The sequence below is a fragment of the Anser cygnoides genome, chromosome 4, assembly GCF_040182565.1.
Source record: "Anser cygnoides isolate HZ-2024a breed goose chromosome 4, Taihu_goose_T2T_genome, whole genome shotgun sequence".
Classification (NCBI taxonomy): domain Eukaryota; kingdom Metazoa; phylum Chordata; class Aves; order Anseriformes; family Anatidae; genus Anser; species Anser cygnoides.
In genome coordinates this window covers 11,976,733-12,000,232 of record NC_089876.1, presented here as the reverse complement: position 1 = coordinate 12,000,232, position 23,500 = coordinate 11,976,733, and the positions used below count along the sequence as shown (strand labels likewise).

The 23,500-nt window shown below is 38.4% G+C and overlaps 1 protein-coding gene across 12 annotated transcripts in view; it reads left to right on the top strand.

The window, feature by feature from the left end:
* SORCS2 (sortilin related VPS10 domain containing receptor 2) overlaps positions 1-23,500 on the top strand; it is a 544,650-nt gene that overhangs the window by 164,781 nt on the left and 356,369 nt on the right. For all 12 annotated transcript variants that reach the window (XM_066996540.1, XM_066996538.1, XM_066996537.1 and 9 more), the window contains exon 2: positions 12,679-12,746. In XM_066996540.1, the coding sequence (XP_066852641.1) occupies positions 12,679-12,746 (68 nt within the window). The remainder of the gene's footprint in view (positions 1-12,678; positions 12,747-23,500) is intronic.

Sequence of the window (23,500 nt, the reverse complement as noted above, 5' to 3'; positions counted from 1 at the left end):
CAGTCAGGCACAGCCACAAACTGTTAGTATTCTTTGCTCTGAGATTTTTTTTTTTCTTTTTGAAGGAAGGATAAGCCTAGGTACCAGGATACTAAAACCAACCATACAAAAGAGTTTTGAAACAGCGACCACAGACCCTATGCTATTTCCCTAAGCTATTTCTCTTATTTCTCTTAAGCCTCTGAGGAGTGAATATTTCATAGGGACTGACTGTTCTTCAAATACCTTATTCCCTTGAGAAAACGGGCACTATTTGAATGGAACAGGAGCCAGAGAACTCAGTTTTGGAGCATGTCCCCCTCCTGGCTGATACATTTCACTTGTAACAGACTTACTGCCTTTCTTATTTTATTCATAGGAAATACACATTATTTCCAGGTATTTTCCTGAAGGTTCCTTTTTTTTTTTTTCCCTGTAGTTCTCTAATCTCCTTTACATCCATGCTCTGCTTGTGCCATGATTTGGGGAAGAGAAAGGGAGGCTCCAAAAATACCACTTTAGATAAATTGCTGCTTGTTGTCACAGAGATTAAAGGATGCTTTCACCTTCTGTGCAGCAGGAAATATGGAGGGGGCTTGATTTCTTTCTGGCCTGATAGGGAATCAGTGTCCCTGAAATTAAATAGATTTCTATGGATGTCTCTTAACTGGGTAGTTTGTGAAAATAGTTAAGAACCATTGGGTTAGCATCCATATGTTTGGCTGTCAGATTTTAGCTGAAATAAATTTTAACATTTGTTCATGTTTCTTTTTTTTTTTTAATGCTGCTCTTGAAGAAATGTCATTCTTCTCTCATTGAAAGAAAGAGTTCATTGAAGAATTGGCAGGAACGTAGGAACAATAAAAGTTTTTTTTTAAAAAGTTCATTAGCTTTTGACATGCTTCTGTCTTCAGGAGGTGGCAGAACAGTCTTGAATAGAAATTTTTTTCATTGTATTATGTCCACAAAATAAAGTTTTGCAAGCTGTTTCATGGGCTGCATTGAAAGCATCTTGTCCCTTCTCTTTGCTGTTGAAAAACATAGGCATGCTGCCCTGTTTAAGAAGATAATGAAATTAGGAGAGGTTGGAATATTATTTCTATGCTGAGGAAATATTATTTTTGGGGAATAAAAAAAAAATCCCAAACTGTGGGGAAAAAATTACCAGAAGTGAGGAAATTAAAGGAGCCAAATGTTGTTTTTAGATGTATGGGATACTTTTCTTGTGGTCTTTTTAGATGTATGGGATATTTTTCATTTGGCCTTTAATCTTGCAAAATACAATTGTATTACCAGTAATTATTTCAAGTAGTCTACCTCTGCTCACTTTCTCTCACACATTGAAAATGCACTTTAAGAAATCTTTGTTTAAGAAAGAGCTTCTGACATGTTAGTTTCCCCTACAGGATAAAAAAAAATAAAAATTGCATTATTAACTGTAACCCTAGCTGTTCTATTTGGGTAATGTCATGTCCCTTATAATTTGACATTTAAAGCCATAACTTCGTGAAGCTATATGCATTTTGTGGAAAATATGACACATATATTCGTTGTTTTTCCTGTGCATAGAATGTATGAGACTTCTGCAAATAGTGGTTTTATCAAAATTGAATCCTTCCCTTCGTGAAAGAAAATTCACGATCAGATTTTATTTTAATCTGTTTAGAGTGGGCTTAATCCAGATTTCCATTGATTTAAGTAGATTTTGGATTAGACTCAAAAGTTAAACGCATGGGTGTGTAAGGGTGAGGAGGGAGGAAGAAAAACATCCAGTTGGTAACAAGATCAAGCTGAAAAGTTGCCATTGGGTTTGGGCTATATCCTGTGCGCTCTGAGTATTAATGCCTTTCTGTCACGGCATTAAACCCCAGACTCCAAACTAAAGAAAAACAATTTGCAAGAATTTGAGCCTTCAGCATTTTTTTCTTTGTTTTAGGATAAAGTAATTTCCACAAGAAAAGGACTATTGACTTGTAAACAGATGAAGCTATGCTGCAAGTTTTGGAAATAGAATATAAATAGAGACAGGCATTTATAATACAAATATAGAACAAACTCATTAGGAAAAAAGATTGGAAAATAAATAGCAGTTGCAGAGAGATGCTTAGTATAACGAAGGACAACAGTAAATGTCATGTACACTGTATAGAACTTTTAACTGTTTAATACTATTAAGTTCTGTAATGCAGTACCATGATACAAAACACGTCAGAGTTATATATGCCATTTTCAATAAATTGAATATGTTTGTGGTAGTTACAAAGCTTATTCTGAACCTTCTGAAACAAAATATAGTTGCATGAGTTTCTTTTAACTCCTCAGATTTCCTTTTTTTTTTTTTTTTTTTCCTTGTCAGGAAATTGAATTTTTCCAATAATGAAAATTTTGACTTCTTGGCATAGCTTATATTACATAGCAGTTAAGAGATCTGTGGTACAAAAGCACATTACTGTACTTCAGGCCTCCTAGGTCTGCAAAGTCTCGCATTGCTGTAAGTCACAAGTCCAAGGTTACAGTAAGTGGTCTTAAATGGGTCTTGTATGAATTGGGTCCGGGAGCACCAAGTATTACAAAAGAAGATCCTCATAATTCATGGCACACAGAATTTGTTGTCTGCTTCTCAGTTTGTTCCCTTTTTACGTGTTGTTTTCAGCTCGGTGTAGACTTCTTCCACAACTCACTTAAGCATGGATTCATCCAGCTTTTCTGGGAGGCTTAAGCTAAAAGTATAGGTTCTTGGGATCAGTAGTCAATAGGAAACAAGAAACACTTCCAAAGGGCTGTTGAGATCCAGACGGGCAAAATTGGTCTCCAGAGGTCTCTGTCTGTCTCTAGGGGCTGGTTCATCTTAAAGTTAGGTGGGATAAATCAGTGATATATCTGTGCCTCCATTTCCCAACTATAAAATAGATAGTGATACTACCTTAAGTTAAGGGGATGTTGGAAGCCTGTAATTAGTGCATCTCTAGAGAAAAGAGTCATGGGAGGGTGTATGTGTTAGAGATAACTGTTCAGAAGTGTTCCAGGAATGAATTAAAAATATTTTCCTTCCAAGTCTTCTGTGGCTAAACTTGTGCATATATCTGTGAAGATTGAAAAGAGTAGATCTCATAACACAGACAAAAAGTTATTAACATTTTAAAACAATCTGGGAACACAGAGGGAGACCAAGCATGAAAAATATCAGTCTCTGAGGGGAAAATCTCCCTTTAAGTGTTTGTTACTGAAACTTTTTTGCGGCTCTAACTGTAGCCAGATAAATGCTGACATACAAAAACTGTCTCCAAAGAATCTGTTGAATGCCCACTTCTTTGCTGGAGTAAAATAAAGAAATATAGATCTCATTTATCAGGGCCTACGATCTTTTCCTGCTTGTATCTACTTGATCTGAGGGTCATTTAAAATATATTAGAGGTTTAAGATTGGAATGCAAGGCTAATTTGAAACCTGGCTCTGAGATGACCGATTGTGTTAATATTCTTCATGCTGGCTAGAAGTACTGTGTCTGTGACAGGACAAAATTAGCTAGGGATCAAAAATGACATGGCATTGCCTGGTGAAATAGTCATTTCTTTTCACAGATAATTCTGCATAATTCCACTTAGTTTTGATGGCCCCATGGCGCCTAAAGTAATGAACACATAGGACAAAGCTGGGTGAGGAGTCGTCTGAGGAAACACAGAAAGCTGGCAAAAACTCTGTGCTCACAGCTTGGAAACCTTCTGGTTTGGCTTTGGACTGAATGTAGAGAACTCTCCAGCACTCCCCCAGCCCCTTCCAATGTTTTCTCTGACATATTTGGCCTTTTACCAATTTTCCTAACAGCTCCTAAGCCCTTTCTAATAGTCTCCTCACCCAGTTGGATGTTCCTGCTGGTCCTTCACGCCCTTTCCATTGGCACAGATATGAATTTCTGCTGCTTCACAAATAATGTCAAAGATAAATGTACTTTCATGCTTCTTCCTCTCAAAGGGGACCATTCCCATTATTCTGCAGTAGCTGAATTCTATGAATAACATTTGAGGTGGTGCTAATTTATTTTGAATTTAACCACAGGGAGTAGACAGCTTTGGAAGTTGAGTGGTAAGGGGTTCCCTTCCATGCCGTACTGGGGACAGTGTGGCAGTACTTCTGCTGAAATTTTTTTTTTTTTTTAACAAGGAAAGTAGGAACAAAACAGTTAATAGGAAAGGCAGACGTAGAGAGACAAACTTTCACCCAGTAAAAGAACAAGGAAGGGTAGCATTGGGCCTGGTCTGGCCCTGTGTGAAGCTGTAGAGCAAACGGTCCTTGTGAGAGGCATCTGGGCCCACCCCATGAGGAGGGTGATAGCGCTGGGGTACTAGAGGACTTTTTTTAGATGGCACTTGAAGTAAGAGGCCAAGATGTGTTTATTATTATTCCTGTTTTACTAGGCAACCCCCTTTGTTCTCCACTCTGTTTCTGTGTCATTGTCTAGGCATGATTTTATCTTTGGACTATGGAGTGTTGAAGCACCCCTGAGTATGCTGATGATTTCCAAAGCAACATGTACACTCCACATCACAAAAAAATGCAAATGGAGCTTTGCATCTGCTTTTCCTGCGTCTCCACTCTTCTGGATAAAATTTTAATCAGCATAACCCTATCACTGTAATGTAACCACCATATTCTTTAGCATATTTGTCCTTGCAGTATGCGTTTCAGGTAGGAGTGTGCTGTTGGTCCCTTTCTGTACATCATATGACCATCTTTAACTTTCTAATTTGTAACGAACGAATTCAGGTACCTACAACATCCAGGAAATATAAAGTCCAGTCCTCCTTCATGATAAGAAGGATATTAAACATTGTGACTCCCTGGCTCATCTTGATGCAGCATCAAAGACCTTGTTCCCATATGCAGTCTTATAAAGCCCCTTTATGATAGGCAGTTAGGTCTTACTTGAGCACCATAAGCCATTCTCAGAGATAATTAAATGTAATATTGAGGTCAGTGTAGGTTGATACAACCTGTGGTAAATATGATGTTATCTGGTACAATGATATTTAATCCTGTGGTTCGGGTGAAGACAGCAGCAGTGAGGGAGAGTAACCAATACGAACAGATCTGCCAACATCTCTGCGTCAAATGAACAGCCTTCCCAGCTTGCGGTATCCTCTACAGATGTTTCCATATGTCTTGCATAATAATTTCTTTTTTGAAATGAAGCACTTAATTACTTTTATATGGTAATGTAAGAAAATAGTTTTGGCTTTGGAAAATGATTTAGTGATGCGGATTGGAAGTTCACTTTCAATTTTTATATTTTATTCTTGGGCAATAACATTGCATGACAGACTGGAAATATTTCCCAAACAGCATTTAAAATTTGATCTTTCTTCTCTGGTGGTGAATAGTTATATAACACTGATGACCAAGGTGAATTGCTTACCCATAATACTGGATTCCTGAAATATCCAGAGGACAGCAAAAATGTTTCACATATGTCTTCTGTGGGTGTCAGCTCTGCTTCCTCTTGAATTTTCGTAGGAATGAAAAAGAATATTCAGACAATAGGCTTGCTTTTGCAGGATTGTTAATTCAATTTAGAATACTTTATTAGAGGAGATATGTAAAAACTAATCTATATTTCAAGATTTTTTACAATTAGGAGTCAAGCCAGACTGTTAAAAACTAGGAAATATATTCTTGCTTCATTCTTTGGAAATTTATTCTCTTGGCATGTTCGCAGATATGGTTTTAAGAGCTTACAAAATGCAATGTCAAATATTTAAACCTAAAAAAAAAATGCACTGCTAGAAAAAGGCAATGGCAAAGAACTGGAGATCTTTGTGTCAGAGGCCACTTTGTTTTGGGCTCTTTGAAAACAGTTGGGAAGTGCAATGGAACAACTAGTCAAAACATTAGACATTGCTTTCTAAATTTCATACATAATCTGGAATTTTGGTTCCTGTTACTATGTGGCCTTTAAGTTGAGTTCCCATTTGCTTGAGTGAGTAGCAGACCAACTGCCTGAGTAGCAGTTATTATTTGCCTTCTTTGCAGCAAGGACACTTTGCTTGCTCATCTTCTACTTTGTGTCCATCAGGACCCCCAGGTCCTTTTCTGCCATGTTGCTTTCCCACTGTGCACCTCCTGGCTGGAAAGGCTCCCCACCCAGTGCTGAGGGAGGACCGAAAAAGTCATTTCAGTCCACGTCCAAAGAAGGGCTATGAACCTGGTGAAGAGTCTAGAGAATAAGTCTTATGAGGAGTGGCTGAGGGAGCTGGGGTTGTTCAGCCTGGAGAAAAGAACCAAGTGATAAGATGAGGGGAAATGGCCTCAAGTTGCGCTAGGGGAAATTTAGGTTGGATATTAGGAGAAATTTATTTACTGTAAGGGTGGTGTGGCATTGGAATAGGCTGCCCAGAGAAGTAGTTGAGTCACCATCCCTGGAGGTCTTCAAGAAACGTGTCGATGTAGAACTTTATAGCATGGTTTAGTGGTGGACTTGTCAGTACTACGTTAAAAGTTGGACTAGATAATCTCAGAGGTTTTTTTCCAACCTAAATGATTCTATGATTCATTGTTCTTTTGGATACTTCCTTCATATTTTCCTTTGCAGCGACACCTCTAACCAATTATTTCTTTGAGTAGAACTCCTTAGGAAGCTGTTTCCTTTGCTTTTCCCTTGATTTTCAGATAGGGTACAAGCTTTGACTGAAACTTTTGCTGCATTTGAACATTCATAATTTTGTCTCATTGCAGCTTTTCCTTAGCATTGTTCATTTGAACCAACAGCCAGTTCTTACAGACTTCCTGGAGCTCAGGATCTCTGTCAAATATGATTGAAATCATTGGATTTAGAGTTATAAAGTAGAGACTGCATACACATGCAGTGCCATAGTTTTTTCTTAGCATAATTTTTTAGCATAGCAGCATAATTTTCTTAGGAGCTTGCACTGAAAATCTGAGATAAGTTGTTGGTGTGAAGACCTGTTTTCTGAAATTGGATTATAGGTTCTTGATGGCAATGGGTTGTCTTTTTGTTCCGTGTTTATACAGTCAGTGTGAACACAATATAATATGGTTCTGTAGTAGGCTGTGTATTAAATATCGTAAAGTTACGCTTTTGCATAAGTGTTTGCAGGGTCAATGTGTAAAGTACTAAATTTCACACGGTTTTGAATCCGGAAGTAATCACAGCCACTGCTTTCAAGAACATGCACTTACTCAGCTCCTGTGGATAGAAATACCTTTTAGAGAAAAGGAATTGACCCATTATTGTGTCTTGCCTTGAATTATGAATAAATTCACTGTACAGAATTATTACTAATGCTTAAGACATAAGTGCACTGGTCCGGTCAGTGACTTCATACACAGCAAGTTCTCTCTTCTCCCAATACAATTTAGTTGGAAGAACTATAAATCTAATCTCCTTAAGTCTTTCATGTTAAATCATGGGTTGCTTCTATGAACTTTATTAACAGAGAGGAGTAGAAGCTTATACAGTGAATTCTTAATAGCTTTAGTAATGGTCTAAATGTCTCCTATTTCACCTTTCATCACAATGCTGCAACAGAGTAAACCTAAATGCTCTTTTCTCACTTATAGTTCTTCCAGCATAATCAAATTATTATAAAGTTGTTAATAGTACTATGGGAGTTGGTCCATGTAATATACCCATGTTAATATATCTTCATATTAATAACCTGTTGTTTTTCACTTTTCTCACAAGTGTCTTTTTTAATTAATAAATGTGTAATCTAATGTTAGCCTTAACATGATGATCAAGTAACCTGCCTGCTGCAAAAGTGGAATCGGCTTGAGGGACTGGAGCAGTAGGTGATTACCTATAATTTGCTTTGGAATTTTTTGATTATCACTTGTCGAGGAAGTTCTGGAAGTACGGGAGGCGATGGTGATGAATTAATAGGCTGTGCCTAGAACATCTTGAACTCCCTGAAATAGTTACAGTTTACGGTGAAAAAGTTATAGTTTAATAGCTAAAAAAGATGAATTAAGCTGTATTTGTGAACAAAATAGCAACTTACGTTCCAGTCATGCAGAGTATTAAGTGCCTCTTTTAGTGACTCTCATAAACACTTCTGCTGATTTCAGTGGGTTCATTCACATGAATTAAATTAAGCAGATGCTAAAAAGTTTCCAGAAACGAGTCTGTCTGAGAAGTAATTTTCCTGGTATTTGCAGTGTGCTCTCACCTTCTAATAAACTTGGGAAAACACCAAAACTTGCAGTCATACCTGCAAGTATACCCTTGAAAGTAGGAGTGTTTCTCTATTAAATTTCTGAATAGATGCCAGAATTAAACAAATCTACAAAATCAAAAATTTCAGGGGTCAAATAAAGCTTAACCCACAAGAATCTTCATGTAGATAGAAAAAGATAAACAACATGGAAAGTGATTGATATAGATATTTTTTTCCTTTCTCACCCATCCTAGGTGACATGGTCATGAAAAGAGAGGATTAAAATGGGCTTCTTTAAAGTCAAAAACTTATTAGGAATTGATTAAAGCATATTTTAATCTCTTAAAGGGAAGGTTTACTCTTTTTGATTCAGCCTTGCTGCAATGTATTTTCAGAAGAGAACAAGAGAAAAGGAGAGCATAAGAAAGGAGATAATTCTAACTTTAATTACTCATAGGTACTGTTATCTGTGGAATATTCCTTTTGTTTTTGCTGTCTATCGTTCACTGAAAACCCAGTGCACTCATGAAGATGGGCCTATTTCCAGAAAGGATTTTGGGGACAGAAATTGCTACAGCACCTTTGGAGAACAGCACTGAGCTGTAGCTACTGTAACAATAAGAATCTATCAAGACAAATTAAGTTAGGGAAGCAGGAGAATAGCATGGGAGATCTCTGGCAATTCACAGTTCTCTCTGTTTCTAGAGTAATTTCTGAACTTCCACGGAAAACTTGCTTTGAATGCACATTGCATATGACTTTAGGAATCCTGAGGAATTTATCCTCTGTACTTCAGCCCGCATGGAGAAATACTGGCTGACACTGGCTTTATGGAGGGGTAAAGGGCTCTAGTAAGGAGCAAGATAATAGCACTGTTTTTGTGACATAAGCTGAAGGTTTTAAATTTCCTTTTCCCCTTTTTCTGTTTTAAATCTTTACTGTGTCACATAGTTGGTGTATGCCTGTCATGCAGTATGACTTGAAAGAAAGAGGTGAAAATATTGTCTCTTGAATTCTTTGCAGGGAACCTGGCAGGAAACTGGAAATGTGATGCTTGTTTATTCTAATGTTCTTGAAACTCCAATGGTCTGCAACAGTGCTGTAAAGGGGGCAGAAGGAGCTAGTTTCTGAGCAAGCTGTAGAGATGTAATCAGAAACCTGTAAGGTACAGTAAGGACTGCACCTAAGAGAAGAGTGCAATGCTTAAACACCAAGCCAGAAAACTGCACCAGGCATTCATGTCTATACCTTGGGCCAAAATATGTATTTATTTTTATTTGTATTTACTTAACACTACCTCACCCCCCTCCCCCCCCCAAAAAAAACCAACCAACCAACCAAAAAAAAAACCACAACAGTAACAGAACCACAAAATCCACAAAAACAAAAAGAAAACAAAAAAGAAAAACAAAAAATGAAAAAAAAATCCAATCTTAGAGCTTCATTAAAGTTTCCCTCCTTTAGGGATTGCAGGTAGAATAGCCTTGGTGTTGTTACTGGTAACAAACGCTTTATGAGGAATCTGGGAAGAAAGAATGCTGAGGGACTTCTGTTTCGGGCAATTAAAGAAGAAAGGATACATTTCTTAGGTATTTTTGGCCAGACGCACTATCAGCTGTGGTGATGCTAGATCCCTAGCACACAACGGGAAATTACTCTCGCCACCTCCGTTGACATGCTCTGGCAACTAAGTCAAAAAAATGTGGGTGAATTTAAGATGAAATAGTTCAAAACAGTTTTATGAGTCTCCCCATAAAACAGGAGGTGGGATGGACTAGGAGATCTCTAGGTAACTGTATAAATCTATCTTAAATTCACCAGATTCTGTATTTAAATTCTCCTCCATTGCCGTTCTTTTTAGCTGTCCATGCTAACAATAGTAGGAGCTGGTTACGAATCCCACCCTTGGTCATTGCTCAGTTACTGTTGTGCTCCGAGCCTCTCTCCATTTACAGGCAATCCAAACACTTTCACTAGGGCAGCAGCGTGTATGAGCTGCTGGCTACCATCCAAGCCGTAAAAATGCTCTCAGTTGCGGAGTTGCACTGAAATGAAATTGGTGAATCAAGACTCTGCTCTTACAAATGATGCAGAGAATCCAGAGATCCCAAAGACCTTCACTTTTTTTTGGGTGAAATTATTCCTTCTGCTCTTTGGATCTGTTTATTAATTGAGGGAGAAATACCATTCTGTTTAACAGGATCACTGTTTAACCTGTAAAGATGAACACAGTCCAAATGACAATGCTTTAAAATTTGGAAAGCAGACGGCCTGTATTTTTTCAGATGCTGGGATGAAATCCATTGGCATAACTGAAAAAGTGGTCAGCCCCCCAGCTGCCTCATACGTCACAGGTAGCAACAGGAATCTGCTGACAGTTTAAGAATTCAAAGATGGCTGGTTATCTCTTTATTTTTCCTTCATTAATATTTAGGACAGGTGCTGAGCAACAGAAATGGCTTATTTGGACTGTACTGTGTTGATCTCTTGGTAGAGGTTAAGTTCAAAGCAGGTGGATCTGGGGATCTTCAGTGTGTGGTAATAAGCTTGCCCTGTGGTGGAGGGGCTCCAATGTACTTTGTTGAAAATCATCTAAATAACAAAAGTTATGCTTATAGGATACAAAAGGAAGAAAAATGTTGGACTACTAAATCCAGGATTCAGTCTCTTGTTCTGCATGAGTGTAAGGAAAAAAGTGTACTCTCGTATATCTTTTGAAACTTTCTTTTTTAGTACCACATATACATTCTTGTATCTATTAAGAGAATCTCCTAGGTCAACTCTTGTGGCCTAAGAAGAATTTCAATTGTTCAAAAAAGCAAGGTCTGAAACTTCTCCCTTAATAATTAGAGCCAATTGGTGCTCCCAGTAGTGATGTTTCTTTCTTTTCCTCCTTAATTGCAAGCACCAGCAGAAAGCTGTAGTTAGAACGCTGACAATAGAATAAATAGCTGACCTGATGGAGCGTGCTTGGGCTGTAGCCAGGAATCTCATCAGTAGATACTTTCTCCTTTGGGAAATGTTTCTTTCTTCTGTGTTTGTAAGTCTTACAGTAACCTATTTAAAAGTAAGAGATTTTTTAAATTTTTTTTTTTGCTTGCTTGCTTTATTTTAAACCAAGACTTTATTTTTATAATGCCTTCTCATCAAATTCCAAAAAAAGTGATCTGGTAGATTTTGATTCTTTTGAGAAGAGGAGAGATTAATATAATTTGTGAATTAATGGATAGATTCTGAGTTTATTTATATCAATATACATGCAGCGAGTGATACTTTCTCTGAATTTGTTAGGCTTAGATCACCCTGAGGGTGGCTGGTATTATAGCTCGGTTTTGCGAAATCTTATTTCCAAGACAACCATGTACATAACACCCATGGTCTAGGATTCTGCTCTCTCATAATCTCCAGTGTACAGAGACCCGAGCACTGATCTGTTGCATAAATGTAGCATCAGCATATTAATTATCTGGATAATCAAAGTGGACGTCTACAGTTGCTGTTTGCTAGGGATTTCATCTGGTGGTCAGGAACAGAGGGAAGTGTCAGCTCAATAACAGCATGCTCCAAGCTGCTGGGGACTGATGTTGACCCTGCATTAAAGAAAACTAACAGCTGTGCAAGGTTCTCCCAATTCTCCCTCAGTGGGGTTGCTATGGTAACTTGGGGATAAGAAGCACTAATATGGACTGGCAGCGAGTGAGGGAGATCTGTTTTAGGTGGTCTACGTATAAAACATAGCATTCAGCTTGATACATTAGTAATGGACTAATGCTTTATGTTGCTTGACCAGTGAATTTGTCAGATGTTGAATGAATGGGATGAGATTCCTCCTGGCTCTTTGCGTAGGCCGAAGATGTTTTGTGGATGAAATTTGTTAATATGTATTTGGATGACTTCTGGTAATCCAGATGAATAATTTACAGAGTGCAGAGCTGTTCTTGAAGGAAGAAAAATGAGTGATACTTCTAGGAACAAAAAATTACAGACACGAATTTCTCATTTCTGGTCTTCTAGAGAAGACCAAAGCTCATTTTCTGTCTGAATTTATCTGGATAATCAAGGTCAATTGCCGTTGTTTACCACTCTGTGTTTAAAAAAAAAATAGTAATAATAATAATAGTGTCTGTAGATGTCAAAGACAACTGCCTCCTAAATTTAAATTAGCAATCAAATCAGTTCTTCCTGCTGAGAAAGTCATCCAAATTGCTTGGGGGCTGTCATGTGGTAGGGGGATTTATGTGACTATTCCAACTCCGTTGTTCATGTGAAACAGGCAATCTTTCACAAGGTCACTAGGTTTGCAGAAAACTTTGAGTGCTAAAATCACTCTCCCCAGAAAGAGGGAGAAAACCCACCCCATCAATCTAAAAGTAAAACTGGTAAGAAGTGAAAAATAAAATGAAACACAGTTCAGATTTTCAGGAGCCTGACCTTCACATTCACCAGAATAACTGCCCATGATCTACTTCTATTTATTTTATCAGTGAACATATATAAATACACGTTTTTTTTTCCATTGTCTTTTTAGGTGATCCTGATTCTTACCAAGTATTACCATACTGACATGGGAAAAGTGCTGGAGAGCTCTTTGTGGAGGTAAGTTCTCTGCTTTTCCTATAATGTTTCCCCCTTTTCTAAGAGTAGATCTGTCTCTCTTCCCATTAGAAATTGCTGCTGAATTGATCTAACAGCTGACTGGTGTTAATATAGTGGTATTACCCAGAGTCTCAATAGTGCTTACGCCTTTTCTTCCTTAAATGAGCTGCAGTTCAGTAAGAAAGAGCTTGAAATGAATTTTAACAGTAGAAGCAAACAATGACAGAGAGTATAAGGTACTTTCCTCATGTCACTTTACAAGATGCCATTTCTTTTCCTTTTATTAGAAATTTTACCTCTAAGTTACTTGAAGTCTTCGAGTTGCTTCTTGTGTTGATGTCCCTGATGGGAGTTTTTGCTGTTCTGTAGTACTGTATTGTGGTTAATGAGTAATCCTTGATTTGGAAGGAGTCATGATCGTCTGCATGTGAAACATAATACCAGTGCTGGTTCTGTTGTGACTTATGATGACTGGAAACACGTAGTAGTTCAAATAAGATTTATAAATTGATTGTCACTTCCTTAACATCTGTGAGTTAGGATTATCAATATGCTTGTTGCCTGTGCACACACAAATTGCATCACTGGATGTTTATCAGCACAAAAACAGGGCTAGGGTAAGCCTGTGCTACCCTAATTCAACATCATAGATCAAGATCCGTACTTTCCTATCACATTGTCTTTTTTCACAAATGTACTTGTTTTAAGCTTGCCAATAGGAGATAAATTGCTACAATACGCTCTATTTTTTGCATGTTGAGATGATTTGTTTTTTCAAGGTAAATGGTTAACAGGTACCTAGTTAGCGGAGATGTGTGCACCTGAATGATTATAGAATAAAAAGTGTGAACCTACCTGTAGTTATTTAGGTGCTTCAGTATTGAATGATAACTCCTACACCTGACACCTAAAATCTGGTTGTCTTTTGATACGTTCATTTTATTTTGCTCGGTAGGCTTTGTGTGTTCTGTGTAATTTTCTGTTTATCTCTATAAGTCTTCTACCACAGATTTTCAATACCCATTATGTACACTCCAAAATTGAAAATATTTTGCTGTTATCAATAAATATAAAATTGCTCCAGTGTTTCCAATGCTAGTTTTCCTGGGTTATATGTAGTGCTAGAAGTATTCTTGAAATACTCTGCCTGGATATCTAAATAGTTGTTAGAAATGACAGGAGACTTACTTCAGAAGTCTATGTGAATTGCTTAAGTTGCCAATAAGCGTCAGGTCTAGAAACAAATGAGTGATGTAATACCTTGTGGTTTAGGTACTTGTAAACATCATACATTCCCAAAAGCTTTATTTTTCACAGAGACAAAGGCTTCACAGAGACAGTCCACGAAAAGGAGTGGGTGACAGAATAGGGAGTGAGAGAAGTCTGTGACCAGGACGTGGTGCATAGCAGTCTTGTTACTCTTTTTGAAGGAGGCTGCGTTGTTTTAATCTTGTGAGACTTCTCATGGCAGCAGCAGACCTTTGCGATACCTTGTTTTCAGACTGCTGGTAGTCAAGTCTAGCCAAGTGCAGTGCTGCATGCAACACAAGGGTGTTTTCAAGTAGAAAATAAAACTTCTAGTCACTAAAAAGGTGTCTGCAGGAAAGAGAGTAAGATCGAATGGAGAATGCTTAGTATTGGCTAAGAATTGGCCTTTTTAGGGCTATGATGGTTCATTTGTAATTATCCTTTAAACTTACAAGATGGGAATTTAATTGCACATTTGTTTCTGTTTTATTTTTCGTCCAACATCTTGTGTAAAGAAGACAACCAAATGGAAATTCGTATGCTCTCATAGCTGCGTAAGCACTCACTGCTTTCCTGTTGCATGGCCCTGGCCGATGCAGCATGAACAATGTGTTTCAAGTTTTGCTATTCACGCCTCAGTACAATCTATCATGGAAGTCTTTTAAACTTATCCAGTCAGACTCTTCAAAATAAACTGTGTTCTTTCAAAATAAATATAAAACAGGCTTCAGATAATGTTGCTTTCTTTAGAGAACATAAACATTTTAAACAGAGTTGTTCAGCCCTTGCTGACAGCTGGTGTGAAGAAGATCTGGTGTGAACTGTATTTGAATAGAATTGATGTTAGGTTGCGTTACAGGAAAATCAGGTCCTTTTCCTCACGAGGAATGGATTTGCCACATGCGTTGGTTGTTTATAAAAGTAGGATGGAAAAGCTGAAAGGAAACGAGTGCTTAAGAATAGCACTTGGGCCAGAGGCAGTAGCTGATCCATCCTGGCTGTGTTCTGCTCTGGGTTCACCTCCTGCTTCTGTCTCTGCCCGTCGGGGTGTGAGAGCTGCACACAGAGTTGTCAGACTGGGACTTAGGAAGTGGCTGTAGTTAGAAAAGCACAGCCAAGACTAGCATGCAAAAATATCAAATGTGCCTGTCTCTGTTGAGATGTAGCTCAATGTATGGAGTAAATGAAATCAAAATAAATACTGAACAAGGCAGACTGTAAAGTCGGGGAAGTTCTGTATTTTTTTCACATGTTAAAAGTTTGGGTGTAAATTGTTGAAGCTGCATGTTTCACCATGGTGTTGTACTCATGCTGGCAGTCTGCCCAGCATGCACAAAGCATATGTATTTTTTAAGCTTTTTGGTTTGTTTCTCTTCTGCACTCCACTCATTTGCATCAGAACAAATATACAGTAAAATGGGTGTGAAAGATGTTATAGATTTTTTTGGTCCGTGGATAAAAGCCATTAATCTTGGTGAGGTTTCTGTGCCCCAGTAGGAATGGATGCTATTCTGTTATTTCCTGATTCAGTCCAGTGTTTTTCTTCTTCCTATCTTGCCCAGCTACATCATACCAGGCAGTTAATATTCTCTAAGTGAACATAAACCTTGTTTATAACCCAATCAGTCCCCACCAAGTTAATTTTTTAATGTTGTTTATCTCCCACTTTTATCTTACCAATCTCTAAATATTACCACAGCTTGACATTTATCCGTCCTTTTATTTCCTGAAAATACATCTTTATTTTCTTCCTCTAAAACATATTTTCTCTTCACCTCTCTCTCTTTTTTTCTTCCATCACTCAAAATAGTTGTTTTTCCCTGCGATAACTTGGTGGAACAGGGAGTGAGAAGGGGAGGGTGACTTGGTGGTCTAGTGACGGTTATTTGTTCTCGGTCACCTTGGCATTGCAGGCAGAGTTTCAAGAGTAATGCAAATGATGGCGGAAAAAAACAAACAAAAAAAACAGTTTGAGGTACGTTCTGGTGGGGGTGTGGGGAGCTGCATACAAGGAAAGCAGATTTTTGGAAATGGTTCCAGGTGGCAAATTTCTGCACGTTTGCAGACCTTTGTTAATTTATACAGGTGACTTATGCCTGCCCCTATGGGTCAGGTTACATGATTGGGATGTCTGAATTTTAATTGCCTTGGAATCTTATCATTGCTTAATAATCAGTGAAAATGGTGCTGGATAATGAAAGTCTTTTTACTAGTAGTGGTTGCTTCTGGTTACCCTGGCCAGGTGAAGACACAAATATCAACGGAAGCGTGCTGTTAGAGAACATCAGTGTGCGTTTCTGTAGTCAGCTAGTTCTGACGCTTCGTTTATTTGCTTATTAAGTAATTATTAAGGTAGGGTTAAAATGGAGAGCTATTTGACTAAAGGTAGGGAAATAAACTGCGATGGCATTGGTTGCCTCTTGAATATAAAGTAACTTTCTGAGAAGGAATAGAAGATTGTTTTCAGAATTATTTTAAGAGTTTCTAAACTGTAGTATATCTTGGGAACACGAGTTGCTTGTCATTTCAGGCCTCATTAACTTAATGAAAAAACTGATATTCCAGAGTAAAACTTCAAATTCAAGTACTAAAACTCTGTTCGTGTATTGTGCATATAGTGCAGATTCTTAACATACTAGTGCTATTTATATCAGAGTGTCTGCACGTAGCTTTAGACAGCATGCTTAGCATATGAAGGTCTTGAATTCAACAGAGCGTTTAGGAAAACAGATACTTGATCATGTGCTTCCATATGCTTTATGGGCCTGTTTGTACCTAAATATATAGGTGCACATATCTTACAACCTCAGGTGCCTGCATGCATATATTGCATGCGTGCAACTTTAGGTGTATGTACTTGAATCTTAAAATCAAATATTCTAGCTTTAAATTGGTAGCCACTAAGAAACTAATACTAATAATTATCTGCAGATCTTCGTTAATTAATCATGATGATATCTCGGAAATGGATGTATATTATTATCTCCATTTTATAAATGGGGCAACTGAGATGTTACCTGATTGCTGCAGGTTATCCAGTGACTCAGCACTGAGTGGCCATGGAATTGACTTCCAGCCCTGTGCTCAGACTGGCTCTGACTCCTGTTTCTGTTATGTATGCAGCCTTTCCTTCTTAACTTGATCTATGCAATGAATAATAGATGCTGATGATGATTGCTAATAAAGTTTTGATTGCATATTATCAAGCGTAATGATAGGGTAGTGCTAACTCGACTTGCTGCGTAATTGCCATTGTTCCCAATGGCATCCCCATGTTGTTATTGCTTCACCACAGCAAAACAAACCGCATTGTTGGGTGTTAGCTACGCTGTTACCTCCTCCCAGCGCTGCATCCTGAACCCTGGTTAGGCCGATTGGTGAGATGTTGGGATGTTTCACCTGATGTTGTCAGTGATGAACTGAATGAAGAAACAGACCTCTCAGCCCATCTAGGCATGGCCAAACGTACTGGGACTCCCTGCTCCGAAGGCAGCTTGAACAGGGAGTGAAGATGCAGTGCTGGGAGCAAAGCTGTGAGGGTTCAGGTCAGCGGTTGGGCAGCTGGGCACGACAGCAAATATCTGAGCCTCACTGACAGCATGACACTTGGCAAAACTCAGGGAGTCAGAAAAATCCTTCTCTTTGATGGCACAACTGTTTTATCTACACCCACAGATAAAAGCCCTGTGTTCTGGGAAGACCCAGTCATGCAATTCCACTGCCCATCATTAATGATCAATGCACAGTGACCACACGGTGCTTTGGGCATTTACACAAAGGTGTATGCCTACACCAAGGTTAAAATCCAGACTACAAAGAGCAGGAGAGTCTTTTAAGGTAGATGCAGTGAACAAAATACCACTCAGGAAAGTACAATTTCTGGACTCTGTGGCTCACGGAGTGTGAGAACGAGTACAGGCATTTGTCTCCAAACTCTTAGCACTTGTAGGTGAAATTAATTTAAAAAGAAAAACAAAACAAAAAGCCCAACAATATAGGATCTGGTGCCCCAGTCAAATTCAGTTGTGGTGTGAAATGCTGCTTACTATGTGAGCAACTGTATTCTGCAGCAATGTGCATTTCCAGATGGTCTTATATTGTGGTTCTGCTTTGAAAAGTGACTTTGTAGAAACGGCCCCAAGGGACTGAGTTATTGAGTCTGTGATTTCCATATCAAATTTGCTCTTTTTCCAAGTAAAAACAAAAAAAGAAATGGCTTTCTAATTATTAGCCCAGCAAACTCAGCTTGGGATCTAATGTCTAACTGTGCTTACTCTGGCTAATGCATCATCCTGAGTAATGCAGATTCTGCAATCAAAATAGATTGCCCTCAATTATACTGCAACTCTTTTTGCCCTCCTATTATATCCTTGTTTACACCTGTTCCGCCGTGAAAAGGTTTTGGGCAATACAGTTGAAAAGGCAGAACTACAGTTAGAACTCTATTTTCATTATTGAACAACAGATTTCTATACTCTCTTTGATCATATTTCCATATTCGCCTAATAACATTATTAAGACTTCCATTATGTTTGCTGCAATTTCTGTCTTGCTAATACTCTGCAGTGTGTCATTATGAGTTGAATTGTGCAGGAGAGTTTCTATTTTAAATTTATTTGGGGCATTTAAAACAGGCTGTAAAACCAGAGTTAGGAACTGAATGTAGTAGATTTCAGTCTATGAGCAATGTTTTAGTATGGTCGTCAGGTAAGGAAAATACATAAAAGACAAAGCGAAAGGAATCCATCTCGACAGCCTTTGAACATGCAGGATGTTGAAGAGATGATTATTGATGTTTGTAACAGGCAGTTGTATTGATTTAGATACCTAGAGGGTGCCAATGTTGAAATGTGCTTCTGCGGTGTGTACTCCAGTGGACACGTGGCCCACCGTATTCGTTTATACGACAGAGATCCAGCACTCTGGCAATAACCTTGATGTCACCTTGATGCTGCACTCATCCTGACATGTTTTAGCCGTAGCTTTTGGCCATTTATTAAGGAATCAACTTTGATTGCAGATGTTGCAAACCAATATGTGAGATGATCATGATCCAATATTCTGTAGACACCTCTGAATGAGATGTCTTTTAAATGGCTGTCCATAGGCACTGGACATAAGGAAGTCCTTCTGTGTCCTCTGTTACTGCAATGGCAGCTTTTGTATATTTTGATGTCTAGTATGTATGAAAGTCTGAACTGTTAAAAAAAAATCCCTCAAGCAAATAAAAGCTACCAGAAAACTCTATCCAGAATTCTTTACTAAAGATCTGTTGTTCACAGATGACAGTGTTGTGTCATAACTATTTTTACAAGCCTTCAACTTGGAGTGATGATGATGATTTCAAACGTTTATATGTTTCTAAACTAGTTTGTGAATACACAAAGAATATATGACATATGGATTAAGATCCACTTGCAAAGCTGTGATTTATGTAGTTAGGAAAAGGCTTTTGCTTGCAGGGTGCTTGTGTCTCTTCAAGCTGGTTACAGCATGGCTGCTGAGCATGTTCAATTTATCTTGGAGGATGGTGACATTTCTACTTTACAGGCTGGTTTTGATCTCTCTCTTTTTTCAGGTTGTTTTCTTTTTTTCTTTTTTTTAATCCACTCTAACTTCTGGAAAAGGAGTGAGATTTATCTCAATGAGTAGTAAGTCAATTTATTCAGAAAGAATAATCATTTAGCAAAAACGGTGTATGAATCCTGTACTGTTGTTTAGTAACTTGATCCTATGTCATAGAATTTCTGATTGCTATGACTGGAACTGGAACAGTCTTAAAAACTGGTATTTTATGGGCGCAGGCTGTGTGCGAATCATCCCATAAAATACGTGTTTGTGTCTTAAGTGAGTTGCGTTTAGCTGGGGTTGATGTTAATGGAATAAGCAAAATAAGCATTTTTTCTACTCCAAATCCATCCAACTCAGTAGTAGTAGTAAGTTCAGAAAGGCCACTTCACTGGCTTCTGCTCAGATCTGTCATGGTATCTATTGCACAGGCCTCTATTAAAAAAAAATGTTCTTTCTTGCTAGCTTCAGCAGGCAGGTCCAAGATAAGGAGAGGAGAAACAATGCCCTTCTGTGCATTAGCCATCCGTGGGGTTTCTAATTTTTTGTGAGTGTGTTGTTGTCATCCTCCCTGCCAGCATGCTCAGAATAAAGAAGGAAGCTTGCATTGGCGCTGCCCACGGTCTACTTGTATGTGATCAAACTGAGAACTGCAGTCTCGGAGCTTTTATTGTGGCATGATTCCTCTGTACTAAATTCATATAAATAGTTGGGCCATCATTTTTTTTTAGCTAATCAGAAGTACTTTGCTGCATTGTCATCCATTAACTCCCACTGTCAGCAGGCCAGCGCAGCGGGGAGGTGTGGAGCCCATAACCTAGGGGCAGATGGAATGACACCATATATATATTAAGCAATGTTTCCTTTGCCACTCTGCAAAATGGAATAAATAAGAAACCACAATGAAAGCAGCAGTTTTCATTGCTCATCACATTTTTATGATGATGAATGAGGTATAAAAACCTGAAGAGGATAAGTTTTTAAGAACTGAAAAAGGACAAAGTCATGGCTCAGAGGAGCATGTGGGAAAGTAGATATGGCAATGCACTCAGAAACCAGTCATGCTACTGGTTCCACCTTCAGCCTACTGTGTGACCTTGTTTGAAGAACTGACTGTGCCTGTGCTTTCCTCCTCTTGGTCTTTGCCTGATTTGTTTCCTTGGAGTAGAAGTAATTTGGAGAACTGATTGTACAAGCACAGTCAGTGTTGGGGCTGTAATGCTGCATTAATACAAATACTGTGAAGGAGCTGTAAAGCTTAGGGACATTTTGTGTTTCATCTCCCAGAGTTTTGGGGTTGAGCCTGAGAAAGATTGGGGCCATCAGAGAGCACTGACATACAGTGATAGCCACCCGAAAACACTTAGCTGAAGTCTCACAACAAGGCAGCTAATGACTGCACAAGCATCAACAGTTTTTATTTTATTTTTCTCAGTTCCTATTTTGAAAATACTGTTTTGCAAACCCCCATTGCTTCTCTTGGTGTTGGGTACCTTGTGTTACTGTTGTGGGATGTGGCATGTGAGCAGCCTGCCTTACTTCTCTAGGATGTGCAGTCTGCTCTAGTGCATCCCCTGCTAACTGATTGCAAATTAATTTGGTTGTTGGGACTGAATGAATGAACAGCTGCATAGTTAATTATGCAGAATGGTATAGAAAAATGTAGTGTTAATGTTTTATACTCTCATTATCCCTGCAGTACGGGATATATTTTTCAATGTGAGAAGAACTGAGGCAGTGTTTCCCACATAACTTATTTATTAGGAACTTTGTAATGTTAGGCAGCTTCCTCTGGTATACTTTAGTAGGGATTGGGAAAATTAAAAAATCCATACAAACTAGGTTTTAAAATGTAAGTATAATCCTGTGTGCTGAAGAATGTGTGTGTGTTGGGGGGGTAGTTTACAAAAATGAAACTCATCATACAGCAAGATTTAAATGTCTTGATTCTTTTTGATTTTCTGAGTTATGGAAGGTTAGTGGGGGGGGTTTCCTTTCTATCCCTGCCACGTCTCACTGTTCAGATGATTGGTAGTTAACCAAAAATTTGAAGTTCTGTTCCAGCTGTTTTTTTCCTCTCTCTCTTTCTTTCCCCCATGTAGTGTTTGGTTTCCTCCCTTCCATTTTACTCCTGTTCCCTTTCCACTTCAGTGTCATTTCGTCCTATTGCATATAGAGGGGGTTAGTAACTTACTTTGCTTCAACATATAGCAATCAATTCTTGAGCTAAACTTTAGAAAATGTATTTTGCTTTCTCACCTAGTTCCTCCTTGCTAGTTATTGTCCTCCCTTTTTCATGGGGCTAGATTTCTGTCTCTTCCAGGACTGACTTTTCCAGTCCAGACTGGAGAAACTGCTTTTTGGATGGGGTGTTAAGTGCCTACAAGAAGTTTTTGCGTTTTTGCTTTTTGCCTAACGTGTCAGCTCCAGTGCTGTCTTTTGAAGCTGTTCCAAAGCTGATGTTCTTCTGATGGCAGCGCTTTTCCCCTGTAGTTGCTTTGGCAGGTCGTAGATTTTTCCATGACCTGTGAGCACATTTGGTCCAAGTTTTCTATCACAGGATCTGAATTTGTGATTTCAATCTGAGGGGAGAGAAGAAACCCTGTTATCACCTATTTGTTGAAAAGCACCTGTCAGCATTAGTTTATTTATTTATTTATTTCAATTCTGGTATGTACTTCCTTTGCCAAATGGATATCATTTTTCTTCAAGAGGGTGCATGGAGTTCGAATTATGCCCCTTGATAAAAAGACATTGCTTTATCAGTGAAATACAGCCACTTCTGGGCAACAGCCAGGGGAACATGTAAAACAGACATACAACAAAGTGTGCTTTCTTAATATCAAAAGGACTAACAGTTCAGTCAGTCTCAAAAGAATCTCCATAGTTCAACCTTTTGATATCCAGTCTTTCAAGCTTTCCTTTCTGGCAGGAAGAGGAAGTTCACTCGTGCTTTCTGTACGATTCATAGTTTTCTGTAACGCTGAGCTGTCCATAGGATTGTGGCTGTTCTGAACACTTCAACATAAAATGTTAACACATGGGAGAGAAAATAATTTTTAAAATTTACTCTGTTCCAAGAATTTGAAGACTTATCACTGTTTTATCTTAATTGTTACCATGTGCTGTCCATTCCTTAATTTTGTAATGTCTCTTCGGGATACAGTGTATATGGAAAAATGTGATTGAAAAGTACAGTTTTGCTGTTCTGAAGTACACTGTCTCAATTTTGAAATTTCTCTCCCTCTGCCCTACCCCTAGGCTGTGTCTGTGCCAAACCGTGGTCTCTCATGTTTCAGTAATTTGCTTTTTCTTTAGCTTGACGTTTAAAAATATAGAAAAAAAATAGTATTTTACTTTTTATCCTCATTTATAAACAGTCAGAAGCAAAATATGCATAGAGGTGTTACATGCAGGATGAGTTCAGGTGTGTAACACTTGAATTCTTGGTGCTATTTTGGTACAATTTGCTTCTTGTTTCAGACCACAGCTTGCTGTCTGTTCTGCTCTGTGCTAATGGGCAGTACATGCTGGTAAAAATATTCTTCCGCACTATGAGAGTGCAGTGCTTTCTGGCAAGCATAGGAGCTCAGGGTGAAAAATCTCGTGCGTTGGCTTCCCATGTGGCCTCTGGTGAGTCTATGAAGTTGTCAGTGTTCCAGAATGGAAAGCATCCAAGAAGCAAATTTAAATACAATTAAAGAAGGTAAGAAAGTTAATTATTTAAAGATCAGAAAAGTATGTTGCGAGCGTGGTGTGTAAAACACCCTTCCTTTGTTCCTATCACAGCGTTATCTTAATAGGTCAAAATTAGAAGAGACCTTGACTCCTTACTTCAATATTTTTCTGATGCCACATCTCTGAGTGTGTACTGATAAGAGTTGGGTCCCCCAAAACTTTACAGTGTTAACTGGACTTAGCACAGTTAAGGCACATTA